Consider the following 18,674-nt stretch of genomic DNA (forward strand, 5'->3'; position numbering starts at 1 on the left):
AGCGAACCACGGCCAGTGAGAGCCGCGATTGGCCTAACCTGTGGAAGCGGCAGGTAAACAAACCAGCCTGGCCCGCCGGGGGGCTTACCCTGGTGGGCTGCATGCCAAGTGTTGCCGATGCCTGGTCTCATCCTTCAGGCTGCTTTAATTTATGCAGATTATGTATGGTAACAAGGAGCCACTCCAATGTTTGGGGATTACTGGGGCACTGGAACCCTCCATCCCACCATGCCTTCTTTCTCCAGACCACAGTCTTCATGCCAGCTACATAGTGGGTATATTTGCTATCTGCCACAAGAAGATCTGCCTGTGCTGGGGTGATTGTCCCGTAGCCATCTGCACCAGATTTATGGCCACTTTGCACTATCAGAATTGTACAAAGCCATCTTAACACACAGGAGAATCTAAGATAATGTATGTTCATTTCTTTGTTTAAACAATTCCATTATTATTTACATATTCTTTGTCCCTCTTTTCTATATTAAAATGATGAAAAGCAAAGATAGGGTCATAAACTGACATCACTTATTGCAGCATATATTTTACCAGATTTTGATATATGTACTATATACTTTATAATGTAATGTTTTATTAAATATATGTTACAAGATTTACAGTCTAGGAATACAATATAGCAAAGTGTTTTTAAAGAAATGTTTATAGAAATCATTTTTAACAGTATTAAAAGACAATATTATCACAACATTTAAACATACAGTATTCAAGACACCTTCCTATCAAAGAAATAATTAACTAGTTGTAAACAAAATTCAGTCTAACTGAAAACTTAAAAATCACATGAAATTATTTCAGTCCAATCACAAAGCAATTAAACACCAAAATTGCATAATATGCTACATTTTTTTGCCACCTGAGCTGATTTCTGTCAACATCATCATGAGGTTTTACATGTACCCAGAGGCATTGCTATCTTCATATTATGAAAAGGGTTTTTTTATTTTTTAATTCTTTAAAACCTAGAACTAGTGGAGAAAAATCCTTTAACAATAACATTGTAAACTTTGCAACATAGGTAGGTGAGATTAAAAGAAAATGCTACCTGTAAAACTGAACAGAGTCTAGTTTGTAATCTTGACTCTAAAGTGAAAATAGGTAAAGATGAAACAAACAGTACTTCATTTCATAATATACTTCAGTTTTTCCATAGTTGAAATTCATGGGGAAAGTACAGCCTGTTTCTTCATGTTTATACCACTGTTATATCATGAATCTTGTATGCGAGGTCATACTATAAAAAAGAGAATACCATTAATCTATATGAGGTGCTGATATTTGATCATAACTTAAGTAAATTTGTAGTTAAGATAAACACCATTAGGTTCATGCAGATTATTAGAACTGAAATCATTGGAGTTACTCCTACATTAAATCAGGGTAATATAGTGGCAAGTAAGTCCCAATATTAATATGTTAGAATAGAAATGAGCTGTCACAGGCACTGCCCCTGCAGCTCCCAGCCAACGGGAGCTGTAGGGGCAGTGTTTGGGTTGGGGGCAGTGTGCAGAGCAGAGGCCTCTGGCTGCCCCTACGCAAAGGAGACGGAGAACGGCCATGTTCCCCAGCTAGAGGGCCGGAGTGGAGCAAGCCCCAGACCTCACTCCCCAGCAGAAGCTCAAGGGCTGGATTAAAATAGCTGGCGGGCTGGATCCGGCCTGCAGGCCATTGTTTGTGCACCTCTGATCTAGAACCTGCTCCCACTGAAGTCAACAGAATTTTGCCAGTGCTTTCTATGCCTATAAGATCAGACTCCTTAGTTCATCCATCAGCTGGCGTAAAGTTATCTACAGCATATTTTTAAAGTATTTATCTGGTCTAGTTTAAAATCGCAAGCAAGGTGTCTCCCACCATCACTATTATGAAGATATTTTTTGTGAAATTCAACTTAACTTGTCCTTTCCTTAATTTCATCCCATCACTCCTAGTTACCAGTTTTTTCCACCCTACAATTATTTTTCCTCTTGTGTTTACAACTTTTAAGTACTTAGTTATCAAGTCCCTTCCCAATGCAACTGGCTATTTAGACATATTTATTTTGCATTCTTAATGTTTCTTTGTAAATCAGCCCTTCCAGTCCCTTGATCCTTCCCCCACCTGCCTTCCGAGTACCTTATCTTTCTGGTACTGAGGTACCCAAAACTAAATAGAATATTCCAGTACTCATCTCCCTAACGATGTATAAAGAGGAACTATAACTATAACTATAACTATAACCTTCTTTGTGAAATGATGCACAAATTGCTGTTCAAGGACACAACTCAAAATTACATTTCCTTTTTTTGGCCACCACATTGAGTTGAAAGATCATATACATTTTACATGCTGTCTGCTATCGCCCCTTGCTGTATTTCAGCACAACTCATTTCCAATAATATACAGAAAATCTCTTTTCCTAATTAGTATATCATGGAAGCTTACAACTGTCCAGGAAGCATTTCATTTTGTTATTGTCTAACCCTATTTCCAAACTTATTATGTGCCTTTGTATTATTTCTCATTCTTCACTACTGTTCATAACATACCTCAATTCCACAGTATTTATGAATGTAATTAGCACACTATTTATTTCCTCTTCCAGATCATTAATTAAGATGTTGACTCAGACTGGAACTCTTGTAACACTGCATGCTGTCACTTCCTATAGACACTTCCTTATAACTTGACACACTGCTGATTAGCATTAGCCTTTGTGTAAAATACTCCAGCTACTCAATCCCTGTAAAAGTGATTATTGATAACCGCATTTACTTTAGACCATTTGCCTACTAGTTTTGTAAATCTAGCTGCAAAAAATCTAGCTTGATCTGTCATTCTTCATAAACCCTTTCAGGTTAATGCTTGTCCATCTAGATTTTTGTCTTTATTATTTATCCCTTTAATTTAGTACGGGTTAAATTTAATTTAGTGGCACCATAAAGCAGTAATAGTCAGGATCATTTGTTTCATCCCTTTTCCCTCCCCCCCCCCAATCATTTTGGAAGATTAGCATCATATGTGCTTCTTTTATTGTAGTAGTAGTATTTATTTGTATCCCCACTGTACGGAGAACAAAAAGACTGTCCCTGCTCAAACATATTGATCTATGTATTACTCCATGTAGCATGTGCATCCCCATACCTGTGACCCACAGGAACAAAAACAATACAAAAATAAATGCAAAAACATGATTGTTACACCCATTTTTTTTCATTTTCTTTTAAATAGATTGTAAACTTTTTGGGGCAGGGACCATCTTTTTACTCTTTTTATACACCTAGCACAATGAGACTCTACTCCTACTTGAGGCCTCTAAGTGCTACCATAGTTCAAATAAGTAATAAAATAAGATAATGAAAGAACACTTCCCAACAAAAAATAATCTTCCTTCTCCTGTGCCACAAAGACGACTACCACCACAAGATCAAACTTTGCTTCTGTCAAACAACGGGGTAGGGACATAGATTCCAGAGTTGAGGGCCTGTCAGGAATGCTCTGTCCCCACACCTTATATGAGCAAATCTAGGGCAAGTTAACAAGATATCCCCCCAATTTTGGAAAACCTCTGTTATGTAGCACATTGTAATTGTCAGAATATTCATGATGAAAAGGCTGGGCTGGAAAAAGTATTGAGCTAAATTCAGCTCTGATGTTAACAAGTGCAAACTCCATTGACTGAAGAAGAATGACACTTATTTTTACCAGTCTAAATTAGGCCCTTTGTTCCCACCCATGCTTCCCATACAGATGATACTTGCCCCAAAGGGGCAGCTTTCACCAGAAGATGTATTTATCTGACATCCAAAAAATAAAATAAAAACAAAACAATCACATATCTTCTCAGACATTTGGAGGAGCAATGATCTGTTAGTCAAATCTGGATTTTCACTGGGTACAACCCAATTTTTCCAGTTCATATTAACCTGTCCAAAGTACTGTCAATCCTGAACTCAGGCTTTATTTCCCTCAGTTTATCCTTCCTCTGCAGGTAAATTTCTTTAGCAAACAAAGGATAATAAAAGAAATGTCTCTTCATTCCCAAGGCAACAAAATTAACAACTAACATGGGACTTCAATTCAGGAAACACAAGTGGTCTCATGCAGCCAGTAGTAAATCATCAGAGTTTCTAAAAATTATAAATAATTTTCTAATACAAACAGTTCTGCAACTAACAGAAGGTAATGCTATTTTGGACCTATAATGATAGATAAAGATGAATTAATCACTGATCTCTAAGTTATTGGTTGCCCAGAGACAAGCAATAATGACCTGATTACATTTAATGTGGACAAACAAGGAACAGTCCCAATCAGTAATATATATCTTTATATACTTGGCACTTCAAAAAGGCTAATTTCCTGAAGATGAGAAAAATTATGAATTAAATTTATTCAGAAAAAAACCCAGAAAAGTGTAAATTAAAATTGGGAATTCTTTGGGAAGAGTTTATTAGATGGCCACAATCAATAAAGAAAACAACTTTGGCTAAGGGCCCATCTTGGTTCAGTGGCAGAAGAGACAGCGGCAACTAGAAATAAAAAGGGGAAATAGAAATCCATATTAATTAAAAGTTATCAATTTTCTACACTTCATAAGGGAAGCTAAAAGACATCAGGGAAAAAGCCATAGCTGTCAAGGCCAAGGATAATAAAGAAAGTTTACCTACTTTCCATAACCAGAGTTCTTTGAGGTGCGAGGTCCTTATCTGTATTCTATTGTAGGTATGCATGCCCTCCTAATGCACCTGAAACTGGAAGAGTAGCATCTGTTGGTCCACTCCTATGCTCTCTATCTCCTTCCACTCTGATCCAATGGTAAATGGAGTGGTGCAGACCAACTGCCTCTCCAGTTGCTTCTGTCACCACGAAACAGCGATGGTGTGAAGCACAGGGGAAAGATACTGTGTAGTAAAGTACAGATAGAGAGCATACATCAGAAAGAATTCTGGTTACGGAAGGCAGGTAACCTCTTTTTCATCTTCAAGTGCTGGTCTCTATGTGTATTCCACTGTGGGTGACTGACAAGCACTACTCAGGATGGAGGAGGGTGTGATGACCACTGACCCAAAGGATGCATCAGCTGAGAAGGCTTTCACTAAGGCAGAGTGTTGTGTGAAAGTATGAACAGAACTCCAAATGACTGCTTTATTCATGTCAAGGTGTAGCACTTCCCAAAGCGAAGCTACTGAAAGAGCCTTTGCTCTGGTGGAATGGGCCTTCACTCTGTAAGGAGGAGCAGCATCCAGTAACTGGTAACAGATCAGATACGGCCAGAGATCAACTTTGATAGTCCTTGTGAAGATACTGCTTGGCCTTTCATGTGTTCCACTAGGACTACAAAACCGTCTAGGTGATCTCCTAAAGGATTTTGTTCTCTGTATTGCCAGGTGAACACTTGACAGGGTAATGTGATGACAAAGATACCAGTTCCATAGGTGGACTGCCTCTATGCAAAGGGTTGATTTTGCTCCCACTGCTTGTTGATGTAGAACACAGTTGTCACATTGTATGACATCAGCTGAATAAGTCGCAAGTGAATGAATAGTAAGAATCTTTTGCTGGCTTCTTGGACTGCTCTGAGTTCCAGGAGATCCACTTGTACCCTGGACTCTTGAGGAGTCCATGTTCCCCAAGCTATGTTTGGCCAGATGAATGCCCTACCCTACAAGGGAGACATCTATAATTAACATCATCTAAGGAGGTGCAGCAAATGGGGACTCTTACACACATGTTCCCTGTCCTGTCCCCTAAGCTAGAGACCGTAGGAGAGAGCAGAACTATTTTTTCTATATTGTGTCCGATACATATACTGATCAAAGCCAAGCTTGTAGAGAGTACAGCTGGAGTCATCCTTCAGGTCAAGATCCATTTACCATTTCTGTCTGTTTAGGGATGGGATCATCAAATACCAGGATGACCATCCTGAATCTTAATTTTAGGATACAGATATTGAAGTGCCATCTCCATCCTCCTTTCTTCTTAGAGAATCGAAAAATATTTGGAATAAAATCCTTTTCCACCTCAGCATTAGGGTACAGGTTCTATGGGTCCCTGTAGAAGTAGGGAGTCTATTTCCTGTAAGAGTATCCTTTCATGAGAGCAATCCTTGGAAAGGAATGAGAAAGGGGGTTTTGGAAAGGAAGAGGGGAACTCTATGGTACAACCAAAGTGGATAGTATCAGGAATCTATTTGTCTGTAATCATCCACCATATATGAGAAAACTGGGCTAGACAGCCACCAAATCAGATCTTGGAGTAGGGAGGACCTGGCATCTGGGTAGGTTAGTGATGCTCACAGATCCTATCAAAAGGACTTCTTGGAAGGTGTTGCCCCTGGAAAGAGGAGGTAGAAGGAGCATTATGTTTATTTTGTTGTGTCCTCTGACACTTTCGCAGCAGTTCAATAAGCTCTCTGGTGAAAGAAAGGTTGCCTTGTGTACTTCCTCTTGGCAGCTGAGGTATATATCCCCAAGGAACCGAGGGTTGCCCTTTGGTATTTTAATGAGTGCAATGCCTTGTTCAGTCAAGAGATTGATAAGTTGTTTCCCTCGAAGGGCAAATCTTCCACAGGGGACTTTATTTCCTTGGGGAAACAGTGCTGGCCAGTGTGCTCCTTGACTCCTCAGCCCATTGCACAAGCGTCTGCCTAGCCTGGATCTGACTGGGGACTCATAGCCTCCTCCATGTAGTGTTTCCAAAGCCTGAACTTCCCGGCTTGACAGGTTTGAGACAAAAAGGAGTGGCTGATACTGCACTGAGTGGAGATATGAGCTTCTCCGAGGCAGAACGGGCACCTATGGTGCTCACCGCTGACTGGGAAAGTGGGGAAGGAGCAGAGGTGGGGTGAGGGGCATTAATTTACTAAGAAAGTTTTATCAACTTTTGTAGACAGTTTGCCAATATTTATAGATTTTTATATAATACTTACAAAAACAGAGTCAAGGATCAGTTGTGAACACTGGAGGGCTCCATCCCAGACCATGTGGCAGTAAGAAGGAACTGGGGAGATGGTCAGTCAGAAAGAGTCCAGGTATGGACCAATAGACTCCAGTAGCAAGAATCTTCTGGTCTCAGGCACATTCGTATCCTCAGTGGAATACACGTAGGGAATAGCACTCAAAGGAGGAGTTTGTTTGTACAGTATATTAGGAACAAAAGAAATCACAGTAATGGGGTAGGACCATTACTAAATGGAAGGGCAAAACTGTTAAATAGTGATGCAGAAAAGGCAGAAGTGGTTCAATTAATATTTCAGTTTTGTATTTGGAAAGGACAATGTACTGGTATTGCATATGATAAAGAACATTTCCAGTCCATTAGTAACTAAGGACAATGTTATGCAATGTGTAGTGGGGATAAACATTTTTGAATCAACTTGGATAACTTGCACAAAGAATCCTAAATGAATTGGCTGAGGAGATCTCTGGTCCGCTGGCATTAATTTTTAATAAATCTTGGAATATCAGGGAAATTCCAGAAGACTAGAAGTGTGCTAATATTGTACTGATATATAGGCCAGTTAGCCTGACGTCAGTCCTGGGCAAAACGATGGAAAAGCTGATACACGATTCAACTGATAAGAACAGGAGTATAATCAATGCTGATCAACATGGTTTTGTGAAAGAAGTTAGTCAAACAATCATGATTTCACCTTCTTTAGTGAAATTATCAGTTTGTTTGACAAAGATAACTGTGTAGGCTATAGTACTTTGACTTAGTATACTGCATGACATTGATTTAAAAATTGGCACTATACAGTATCAATAAAGCACATGTTAAATGGACTAAAATGACAGATCTCAAAATGTAGTAATCAATGGGGAATCATCATCAAGTGGGGATGTTTCTAATGGGGTTTTTGCAGGACTTGGCACTGAGCCTGATACTATTCAGCATTTTCATCAGTGTTCTGGAATATATCTGCAAGATATGTTCAGCCAAACACAATTTATGCTTTTATCAAACACGAGTATTGAGCTCAATACGGAGGTAACTCTGTAAAGTGTAGTGCCCTGTGACATACAGGTCAGATTAAACAGTCCCTTCTGACCTTAATAACTCTACAAATCTGAACCAGCATTCATACTGATGAATATTTATATAACAAATTTACAGCTAGCTTAAATCAAAGCATTTTGGAAGCTTTGTGGGACTAAAAACAATTGAAAAAACCCAGACCTTATGAGGTATCGTTATGTCTCTCAAGAGCATATTGATCAGATATTGAGTATGAGGTGGGATTTCAGAATATGGACTCCATTGCACACAAGCACTCTGCTGTCCCTATGCAGAGCTTCATTAATTTCAGCAGGGCTCCATGCAGTTACAGCAGTCTCCCATTTGTCTACCGAATTGCAAGATTGAAACGCAAGGTAGGTATTAAAGTGGCTTAACAAAGATATAGGATGCTGTCTGACCAAAATTCATGTGCACGCTGAAAGGACCCCATTTTCATTGTCAGTAAGTTACCCCTTATGCCTTTTCCAAGTGCTGACTAAACTCCTACACTAACCAGATATAACCAAACACAGGGGAATAATGGAAATTCAGCCAGCAAGTAAGTGGGGGAAAGGCATGAGTTTTTTTTTCCCAATTCTTGACCTTAGCAGCAAAAAATTCTAGGGGATTTTATGACAAATGCCAGTTTAAAAAAAGAGCAGTTCCTTGCCTTTTACAGATAGATAGATATATATATAATGTATATATTTCATAAAGCACACAGCTTAAATGTGCTAAAAAAATCCTTTGATGCATGATATTACATATGTATTCAGTCCTGATCAACACAAGGATGAGCATACAAGAAACACAAAGAAATGAATTTACTCCAAGTAATACCTATCTTTAAGATTTACGAATTAACTAATTGGCATCTATTGTCAGTTTCTCAGCTAACTCGACAGCTTCACCCTCTCATCTTTAAAAAAATTGTTATTGAAAATGTGCAGCCTTGATGTCTCTGTAAACAGAGAGAGAGATCTGGCATGATCAGACAACTGTCGCAATACAAAAAAAATGTACTTTCATTTTCCTAAGTACACCCATTTCATCAGATACATTAAGATCTGTCTTAGGAATTTACATCTCCCCTGGAAGAGCAGTGAACCAGGAAACATTATTTCAAGGACCTTAGATGGCTTCAGCTGCATTGAGGACAGCTGATATTTCAATGCGTTAGTGCAGTACATTTCTTCAATATAAAAGCGTAGAGCCGCTTTCTTGGAGTTAATCAGTTTTCAGTTAAATTCAGGTTTAACTTTAATAAGATCCTTATTATATTTACGCCCACACAGTCAACTTATGTGCTTTTCAGAACTATTTTTTCATTGTAACTCCTTAATTTATACTTCCAAATATTTTATGTAATGGTATGGTGCACACCTGCCTAAAGGCTTCCTAAGTTTAAAAAGTCTGTAAATAGTTCTTAAAACAGTTAAACCTGACCAAAAGAGAAAGTTTATATACCAAGCTGTACATTTCCTTTACATTACCTTCATATAATTCAGCTTTCCTTCCAGGGTTTATGCAGAAAGGTCAATTTACTGCTCTTGCAATTGACATGAATTACAATAGAATTTTTACTCTATATTTTCATTTTGTTTTTCAGGGTTGTAATTTTCTGGAATCCGAAAAGTTAAGCTAAATTCTTTTTGCTTTACCATAGAGCATATAACAATATTTAAAATGATTTGCTATGAATTAACAAATCACAGCAAGTCACAAGCAAACGTGTGGTATGTTTCAGTCACTGGGGTATGGGTGAAGCACTGTTAAAAAAAAAATTAAGACAATCAGAAATTGTTGGCCACAAGAAGGCATCCAATATTCTCTTACCAAACCATATTTCATATTAGCATGTTTCAATTTCAAGCACTGTGATGTTTTAACATGGGGGGAGGGCGGTAGGACGGCGGGAAGAGGAGCGATTATTTCGGATTGTAGCATTTTTCAGGATGCCTTCTTTTTACCTGGTTTTGACTAATCTCATTTTTTTATTTTATTTTGTTTTTAACTGTAATAGGGAATTGTGAATTATAAAGGTTATTAAGGTACCAAGTAAAGGGCCTGATCCAAAGCCCACTGAAGGCAGAAAGGACTCTTTCCATAGACTTCAGATCAGGTCCTGAAAGTTCTGCTTAATCAATCATTTTTGTCTTATTGTTTATAGGCACACACAGTAATGTTTTGGTGAATGTGCAGAAATAATGCATAATTGAGACATTCATAAGATAACCATTCATTTTTAAAATAATCAGTATAATCATTTTAAGAGGTATTTTTTTTTGTCATACTATACTATGAATGACTACACAGAAATAAACTGTTTTATTGTCAAACACTGTCCAGTTTAATACAGTTATTTAAAAATCATGAAAATTGTTATATTGTACTAAATCAATCTAGTCAACAGACAGAGCATTGTGATCCCATGCCAGTACAATAAAGGCGGGTAGTTTATGATCTCCAGAACACTTCCTCTACCTGCCTGTGAATACATCTGTAGGTAACTCAGTTGGAAGCAAAAAGTGTTGCAACCTATTTACAAACTATTTAAAATGTTCCGATACTATAAAATACTCATTTCACATGGTATTTAATGACCATTCTAATTTATATTATTTATACTTTATTTAAAAGGATACTGGGCTTGAAAAAACATGGTTCTGGCTGAAAAATGTCATACATACTATAGATACAAGGTAGATGAGGGAAGATCTTTTATTGGACCAACTTCTGTTGGTGAGAGACAAGCTTTCGAGCCGCACACAGCTCTTCTTCACATCTGGGCAGAGTTGTCTTCCCCCCCCCCCCGGTTCTATAGGGGTCAGGCTGTGATACTGAGACCCCCTTGACAAAAAGAGTTACCTTTGTCAACAACTCTCATCTTCGGCCCGACAAACACATTACACCAGACCTGAAGAGCAGCTGTGTGTGCTGGAAAGTGTGTCTCTCTCACCAACAGAAGTTGGTCCAATAAAAGATACTACCAAACCCAGCTGGTCTCTCTAATCTCCGGGGACCGACACAGCTGCAACTACACTGCATACATACTATAGTTAAGGTAACACAACTGGTGTAACTGAAATAAGTCAGTGGAGGAAAAATCTAATTTATTCAATTTGCTAAAGGGATCTCAGAGCAATCCATGTATAGCTAGGCTCCAATCCCATAACTTTGTTTTGCAGGCAGGCAGACACTAGTGCCTGAGTGGAGTCCCAGTGGATTCAGTGGGACTCTGAATAGGTGCAGGAGACCACCAGCATGAAGTTCAGCACTAGTTAATTTCTTCCCTGAAAAGAGCTTTTTAAAATATCAGAGGAACAAAATACAAAAAAAAAATAAAAACAACCCACATTATAAAAAAAATTGGTCATACTTTATCTTAAGGTTCTGTTTGTAAATGGTTAATAGAAGTTATAAAGCTTTACAGACATGAACAGTACGTATTACAGATTATAGGTACATCTGCAGAAGATGTTTTAAATGGTTGGGAATGCTTGTCTGGAGGATACCTGTTCAATATCTTTCCTCTGTTGCCTGAGCATCCAATAGCTTTCTATAGTACCCATCTTCTCAAACAAGTCCAATTTCCATGACCCTGCCTCTTTGCAGGTTACCTTTAAACATTACTAACATACATTCAAGATCACAGTTTCCTAGCTTTGAGACATCCTGGTGTATTAATACATACTGTTGCCACCCTCCCAACCTTTAACTGAGGATGGACAAAGCAACACTTTGTGATAGTCAGTAGATCTACAGGGGTACCAGTTCAGAAGTGGCCATATCCTGGGGTGTTTAAATTATATTTTTACAATGCATAACATGCGGAGAAGTGTAATGAGGTCAAGGAAAAGAATCAAAGAAGCTTTGGCTCATTAGTACCCCCTTTTTTCTTTAATTTAAAATGGGTGATTTCATCCTTGCTGTTTTATATTCACAGTGGTTCATCTGAGACTGCCGCCTTTCTACTTTTATTGAAGGAAAACCATAGTGCATGGATAAAGGGCATACACATCAATATATTTTAAAACCAAGCTTTTGCATCACATTACTAGGTTATTTTATATTCTGGACGAAATATTTCTGCTTTCAGCAGTTTGGGATTAAAAGTGATGGGGAAGGGCATCCTATTTACTCACACAAAACATATAGTGCTGGCAGCCACAACATAAGCTCTTGACAGCGCTCCGCAAACCACCAGCTGTGTCCCAAAGATGTCATCTTGTTTAAGTCAAAATTTAGTTTAGTTACTAGCCTCATCTCATACAATTTCTTGGTTAAGTCGCTCAATTCCCACCTGAGCTAGAGTGGTGGTAAATTGAAACCATAGTAATTAGGGAGCAGATAAATAAAATTATATCTTGACAAGTGCACACTTTGGAATGGGTCCTGATATTTATCTACCATCAGGTTTGACTATGAAACTAGTGACTCTGGCCCAGTTCCGTTTTCTCAGGCACTAACAGTTTGTATAGTGGAGATGAAGATCTGGGATAAGTGTCAGGCCAGTTCTACTCTACAATGTTTTGTCAGCATAACGTCCTGGGTGTGAAAAAAAACAAACAAACCACACTTCTGGCTGACAAACCTATCCCAGCAAAATCCCCACTGTAGACATAATTATGCTCAAAGAACAGTGCTTCTGTTGCCATAGACAATGTCATTTGGGAAGGTGATGTTACTATGCTGATAGAAACATCGTCTTAGGCCTGGTCTACACTGGGGGGGGGAATCGATCTAAGATACGCAACTTCAGCTATGAGAATAGCGTAGCTGAAGTCGACACATCTTAGATCGACTTAGAATCACTTTACTTTGCCTCCTCGCAGCGAGGGATCGACAGCCACCAATCCCCTGTCGATTCCGCTTCCGCCTCTCACTCTGGTGGAGTTCTGGAGTCGACAGCAGAGCGATCGGGGATCGATTTATTGCGTCTACAGTAGACGCAATAAATCGATCTGATAGATCGATCACTACCCGTCAATCCGATTTCTTAAGACAATTTGCATAAAAGGTTCTTACTTTGTTTGAATATATCCAACCTTGAGATTTAGTTTATTAATCTGTTCCACAGAACACTCAGGTCCAGCTAGTGATTGCTGTCACTGAACTCCAGTAATGTTGTGCTTTAATAGTGTTGGCTGGAGATTCATAAAATATTATACATTTTAGCCCTGAATATATTTCTCCTAGTCTTCCATCCCAACATAACTGATATAAATAGAGGTGGCACTCACTAGATTCATGCAGACAAGGCTGGAAGCAGGGATTTTGTCACGGAACTTATTTCACTCACTGGTTGATGGATCCTAATTGAAATGTCCAGAAAACCGAAGAATTAGTTTATGAGAATGGGAGTGTGGTGGTGGTGGTATTCTTTGCTAGGGAGTTTGCAGTTTGTTTTAGCAGAACCTGTGCCAATTTTGATTTAACTTATAGTTCTAAGTATGTTATATAAATTAAAAATAAATAAAATTTTGGAAAAATCAGAGCTTCTGGCATGTATACATTTCTATTTTTTCCTTTATTGAACTCCTGCTTTTCCTAGAAAGTGAGATTTTCCCTTCCTGTAATTCAAGTTTCTGCCACAAGATAGCTGGCAGGCTCTAGACCATGGGGCTTTCCTCTTTGAACTTACTAGTGACCAATCAGCTTCCAATAGCTTATCCTCCTTACTCAGCGACACTATCTACAGGCTGCTTTTGTACACTTTCTTTAGGTGGATTATTCCCTAGCCTTTAAAGATGCTTATGGAAACAATTAGATATGGGCAAACCTAAAGTGACTAAAATGTTTTCTAAAATAGCAAGGCTAATAACTAATTATCAGCACTAACGTAATTAAGGTCTGGAAGAATCCCAGTCAAATGCTTCTTCACAAAAACCCAATTTACCAGTAGAAAATTTCTCTCTGTTCCTACTTATTTGACAATCTGGATCAACCAGATATAGAGAGTGCACACCGACTCCCTCGTTCTGGTGGAAAAATAGCTGGTCAAGATGCTCCTTCTAAGGACAGTATCTGCCAAAGCTGACACAACAAATCTATAGTGGCATATAGGTACCTAAGGATCATCATTTGGCAGCTTTACACAAGTCCCTTGCTGAAGCCCTTTTCCTTTCAGCCCATGGGATAGGTCATGGTTCTAGTACAGTGGGCTATAAATGGTTCAGGGGAAGACGACTACGCAGTTTATGTGGAAACACAGGACTTTTAGCCATCTAGCTGTAGTGGTTCTGGACTCCACCCCCTCCCCTTGAAGTCCTGAAGCGGGAAGGGTAGCAGCCTAGTTGCGGGGGAGCGGGCAGTGCAACTGAAGGACCCGATGCCGAAGTGCTGCTGAAGACCTGGAGTGCTGCTGGGTGAGTACTAGCGGGTGGTACTTTTTTTTTTTTTTTTTTTTTAAATCTTCGCTCCCCCTGATTTCTCCACCTCGCTATGCCACTGGGGAAGGGAGTGATGAAAACTGGACCAGGGGGAGGGTAAGGTGGGACACTGCCCAGGGGAAAAGTAAAACATAACATAGCTCAGGTGATCTTATGAAAGACTGCCTGTCCTGAAAGGGGAAGAGGAATGTGAGTTTCAGCTTCTAACATTGGCTGCCCAGTGAGGGCCCAGGCCGAGGGGGATGCATTAGTCACCAAAACAGAGAAGCAAGAATACTCAGACAGGGGTACCCAGAAATTTCAAGGCTGCTTCCACTGACATGAAAGAGGTCTTTATGCTCAAAGGGGAAGCAGACTAAGTTTCGGTCTGTTGTACTCTATCTCAAGGAAGAGCAAAAATGGACATCACAATTGCCACTGAAGAAATTTGGGCACTGCCGTACCTGTGCATCTTCTGCCGGTCCAGGTCGCTGCTTGCTTTATAAAGAACTAGAAGGTGTTTGCCCGGAGTTTAGGCAGAAGATTAACTGACAACACAGCATCCAGGGTGAAGGAAATGCAGCTGGTCAGGAAAAAAAATCTAGTAAGTGATGATTGCTCCCTCTTCCTTCTAGGTTCAGCCATTGAGGGAAACCATTTGATCCAGATTGTTAAATGAGCGTCAGCAATCTCATTTCTATTGCAGAATACGTATTCTATAATTGTTAATCTCACTTGACCTTTTTTCTGATTGGTCCTCTTTTCAGGCATTACTTTTTCCAGAGGTATTCCTCATCCCCAACTGAAGAAACTGGGTCGCTTTGGAGATGGCTCATGACACTTGGTAAGGGACATACTGTCTAGCCTGTTTATGAACATTTTAAAATCAGATCAGTTTTTCCTCAATTGAAACTTGTTAGATTTAGAACATTGATCTCTTAGTTTCCTTGCATTCTGCCTTAAGTTTTCTGCTTATTTTGATTTCTGGGCTATATTAAAACAAAACTCTTCTGTACTCGAAGGACAGAAAAGGACAGCTATATATGGGGAAATCAGCCATTGTCATTACAGGTTTTTCATTAGTGTGCTCACTTCTTAAGCACCATTGATCAACCATTAATTATATATATTGAAGCAAATTTCAAAATGTGCTTGGCCCTGTACAGATTTAATTAAGCATGCATTAACATATGTAGACATGTATCTTTTTCAGAGTATTTTCAGATTGTAAAGAAGTCAGTTATGTATATACATTACTTCCTTAAGCCCTTAGTGGTATTCATGCCTATTATAAATACAGATCCAATGCTCATATGCATAGAACAAATTTTTAATTACACAAATTTAACTTAAATATAAATGTATAGAAATCAATGAAATTTTAAATTCAAAATTTGAGGAACTGAACACCACTAGAAATCTATACTCATACACTAAGAATTTGCCACATTTACAGGCTTCAGACCAAATTTAACACATTAGTAAAATACTTTAAACAACACTTAAAATGAGCAACTTGTGTTTGACTGGTTAACAAATGTTAGGAATAGTATTCACTTGGACATCTACAATAATAATGGTTAAGTTCCTGGTGGAACAACTTTATATTCAAATATTTTATACCTGCAATGGAAAGTGGATAATTAACCCAATTTAAAAATCAATCTAAGCTATAATCTATATTCTAATGAGTAATCAAGTTAGAGAATCTGAAGGTGCATGCCTATATCCACAGAAAAGTTTAAAATATCCAGTCAGTTTTAACTGCTATTTTTCATTCAATTTGAAAGCGGTAACAAAAGGAGGAATAAGAAAGAACAAGATGAGCACAAGTGTGGTAGGGACAGTCACATTTATTAGTATGCTTAAAAGAGTACAAGAGGAAGAGAAAACTAAAGACACAAACAAGCTCTGCTTTAGAATAAAGAGACTACGGTTTTCTCTAACAGATTTATTTCAAAAAGTACACAAGTCTGTCATGAAAAACTACAGCATTCTTGTATTATTTTTATTTATTTATTTTTACAAATGGACTCCTACAAATTTCGGTGCTTCTACTTTAAATTCTTAAAAGTTAAATATAGAACCTCATGCTGAAATTCATACCAATATCAAATACTATGCTTTGTGCATGTGAAGTACTGAATACCTTTTTCCAGTTGCAGACATTTACTCCATTAGACAATATTGCTTTAGAATATGGGCTGGATGAATGGACTATAAAGGTGGATAGAAAGTTGGTTAGATTGTCGGGCTCAACGGGAAGTGATCAATGGCTCCATGTCTAGTTGGCAGCCGGTATCAAGTGGAGTGCCCCAAGGGTCTGTCCTCGGGCCGGTTTTGTTCAATATCTTCATAAATGGTGTGGATTGCACCCTCAGCAAGTTTGCAGATGACACTAAACTGGGAGGAGAGGTAGATATGCTGGAGGGTAGGGATAGGATACAGAGGGACCTAGACAAATTAGAGGATTGGGCCAAAAGAAATCTGATGAGGTTCAACAAGGACAACTGCAGAGTCCTGCACTTAGGACAGAAGAATCCCATGCACTGCTACAGATTAGGGACTGAATGGCTAGGCAGCAGTTAGGACCTAGGGGTTACAGTGAACGAGAAGCTGGATATGAGTCAACAGCGTACCGTTGTTGCCAAGAAGGCCAATGACATTTTGGGATGTATAAGTAGGGGCATTGCCAGCAGATCGAGGGACGTGATCATTCCCGTCTATTCGACATTGGTGAAGCCTCATCTGGAGTACTGTGTCCAGTTTTGGGCTCCACACTACAAGAAGGATGTGTCCAGCGGAGGGCAACAAAAATGATTAGGGGACTGGAACATTTATGAGGAGAGGCTGAGGGAATTGGGATTGTTTAGTCCGCAGAAGAGAAGAATGAGGGGGGATTTAATAGCGGCTTTCAACTACCTGAAAGGGGATTCCAAAGAGGATGGATCTAGACTGTTCTCAGTGGTAACAGATGACAGAACAAGGAGTAATGGTCTCAAGCTGCAGTGGGGGAGGTTTAGGTTGGATATCAGGAAACATTTTTTCACTAGGAGGGTGGTGAAACACTGGAATGCGTTACCTAGGGAGGTGGTGGAATCTCCTTCCTTAGAAGTGTTTACGGTCAGGCTTGACAAAGCCCTGGCTGGGATGATTTAGCTGGGGACTGGTCCTGCTTTGAGCAGGGGGTTGGACTAGATGACCTCCTGAGGTCCCTTCCAACCCTGATATTCTATGAGTCTATAATTAAGTTGAAATGTACTCATCATTGAGAAGCCCAAAGGCCCTATAAACAAACACTTAATGCAGTGTTTGTAGGTTTTAAGTGATACAACGAACCTAATGCGGTCTTTCTTCCTACCTGGCAAGAGTACAAAGAACAAAAGTCTGCCATGAAAACTACTTTCTATACTGTTGGCTTCCTTTATTGCAGGAAAGCCCTGATTTAAAGATAAATATTTGAAACACATTTTAACACTTAGTTGTATTGTTACTAAACAAAAGGTATGAGGACATTTAATCTGACATGTAACAATATACTAACACAACATTAGATTAAATGTGTACTTTTGTATATTTCTGAATAGGCAATGTATCACAATTAATGGCATTTACAAAAATATGATGGGTATTTATTTTGTTCAACTGGAACAAGGCATTTTTAACACACTAAATGCTAAAAAATTTACTCATGAAATGTCAGTGTAAAATAATGCCTCACAAAAACACCTTTAAATATCTGTTTCAAAAAGTATATTAAAAGGAAGTTTATGATATCTGGTCTAATATAGTGTTTTTTTCAAATTACATAAGGCTGTCGCACTTTATTCATCCCAAACTAAAATCAGAGTATGCCTCATTGACAATGGAAAAGTAAATTTTCAGTCATCCAATTAACTAGTTATTACTTCTTCAGTTAATTTTGATTTAATATTTACAAAAGAGTTTATCTTCAAAATAAAACTGCATGAATGAGGTATTGAGGATGGTGTGTTCTAATCAATGAACTAGCTGTCCTTGCTACCTGTAAGAGTTTTCCTTAGAAGCCTTATTTGTAACAACACTCTAATTGGGAGGAGGGGGGAATATTGGGACAAGCTATTTGGTCCCATCCATTCCCCTTCTAAATAGACAATACATTGTTAATCTGGTATCTGCTTTAAATAAATTAGATGTGTGAATTTAAAGGAAAAAAACAATTTACTAAAATATTTATTTTGTGATATTAATCAAATTTATAGTAGTAATAATGTGGCCTTCATAATAATGTTTTGTACGTTCAATAGGCCTGGATGTTAGATACTTGAGGCA

At 38.6% G+C, this 18,674-nt stretch overlaps 1 protein-coding gene across 1 annotated transcript in view; it reads right to left on the reverse strand.

The window, feature by feature from the left end:
* Nucleotides 1-569: 569 nt before the first annotated feature.
* The window catches only part of CXADR (CXADR Ig-like cell adhesion molecule), a 59,310-nt gene continuing 41,205 nt past the window's right edge, over nucleotides 570-18,674 (reverse strand). Inside the window, exon 8 of the mRNA XM_038387765.2 lies at nucleotides 570-1,249. Within this exon, the coding sequence (XP_038243693.1) occupies nucleotides 1,208-1,249 (42 nt within the window). The 3' untranslated portion in view covers nucleotides 570-1,207. The remainder of the gene's footprint in view (nucleotides 1,250-18,674) is intronic.

Source organism: Dermochelys coriacea, chromosome 1 (assembly GCF_009764565.3).
Source record: "Dermochelys coriacea isolate rDerCor1 chromosome 1, rDerCor1.pri.v4, whole genome shotgun sequence".
Classification (NCBI taxonomy): domain Eukaryota; kingdom Metazoa; phylum Chordata; order Testudines; family Dermochelyidae; genus Dermochelys; species Dermochelys coriacea.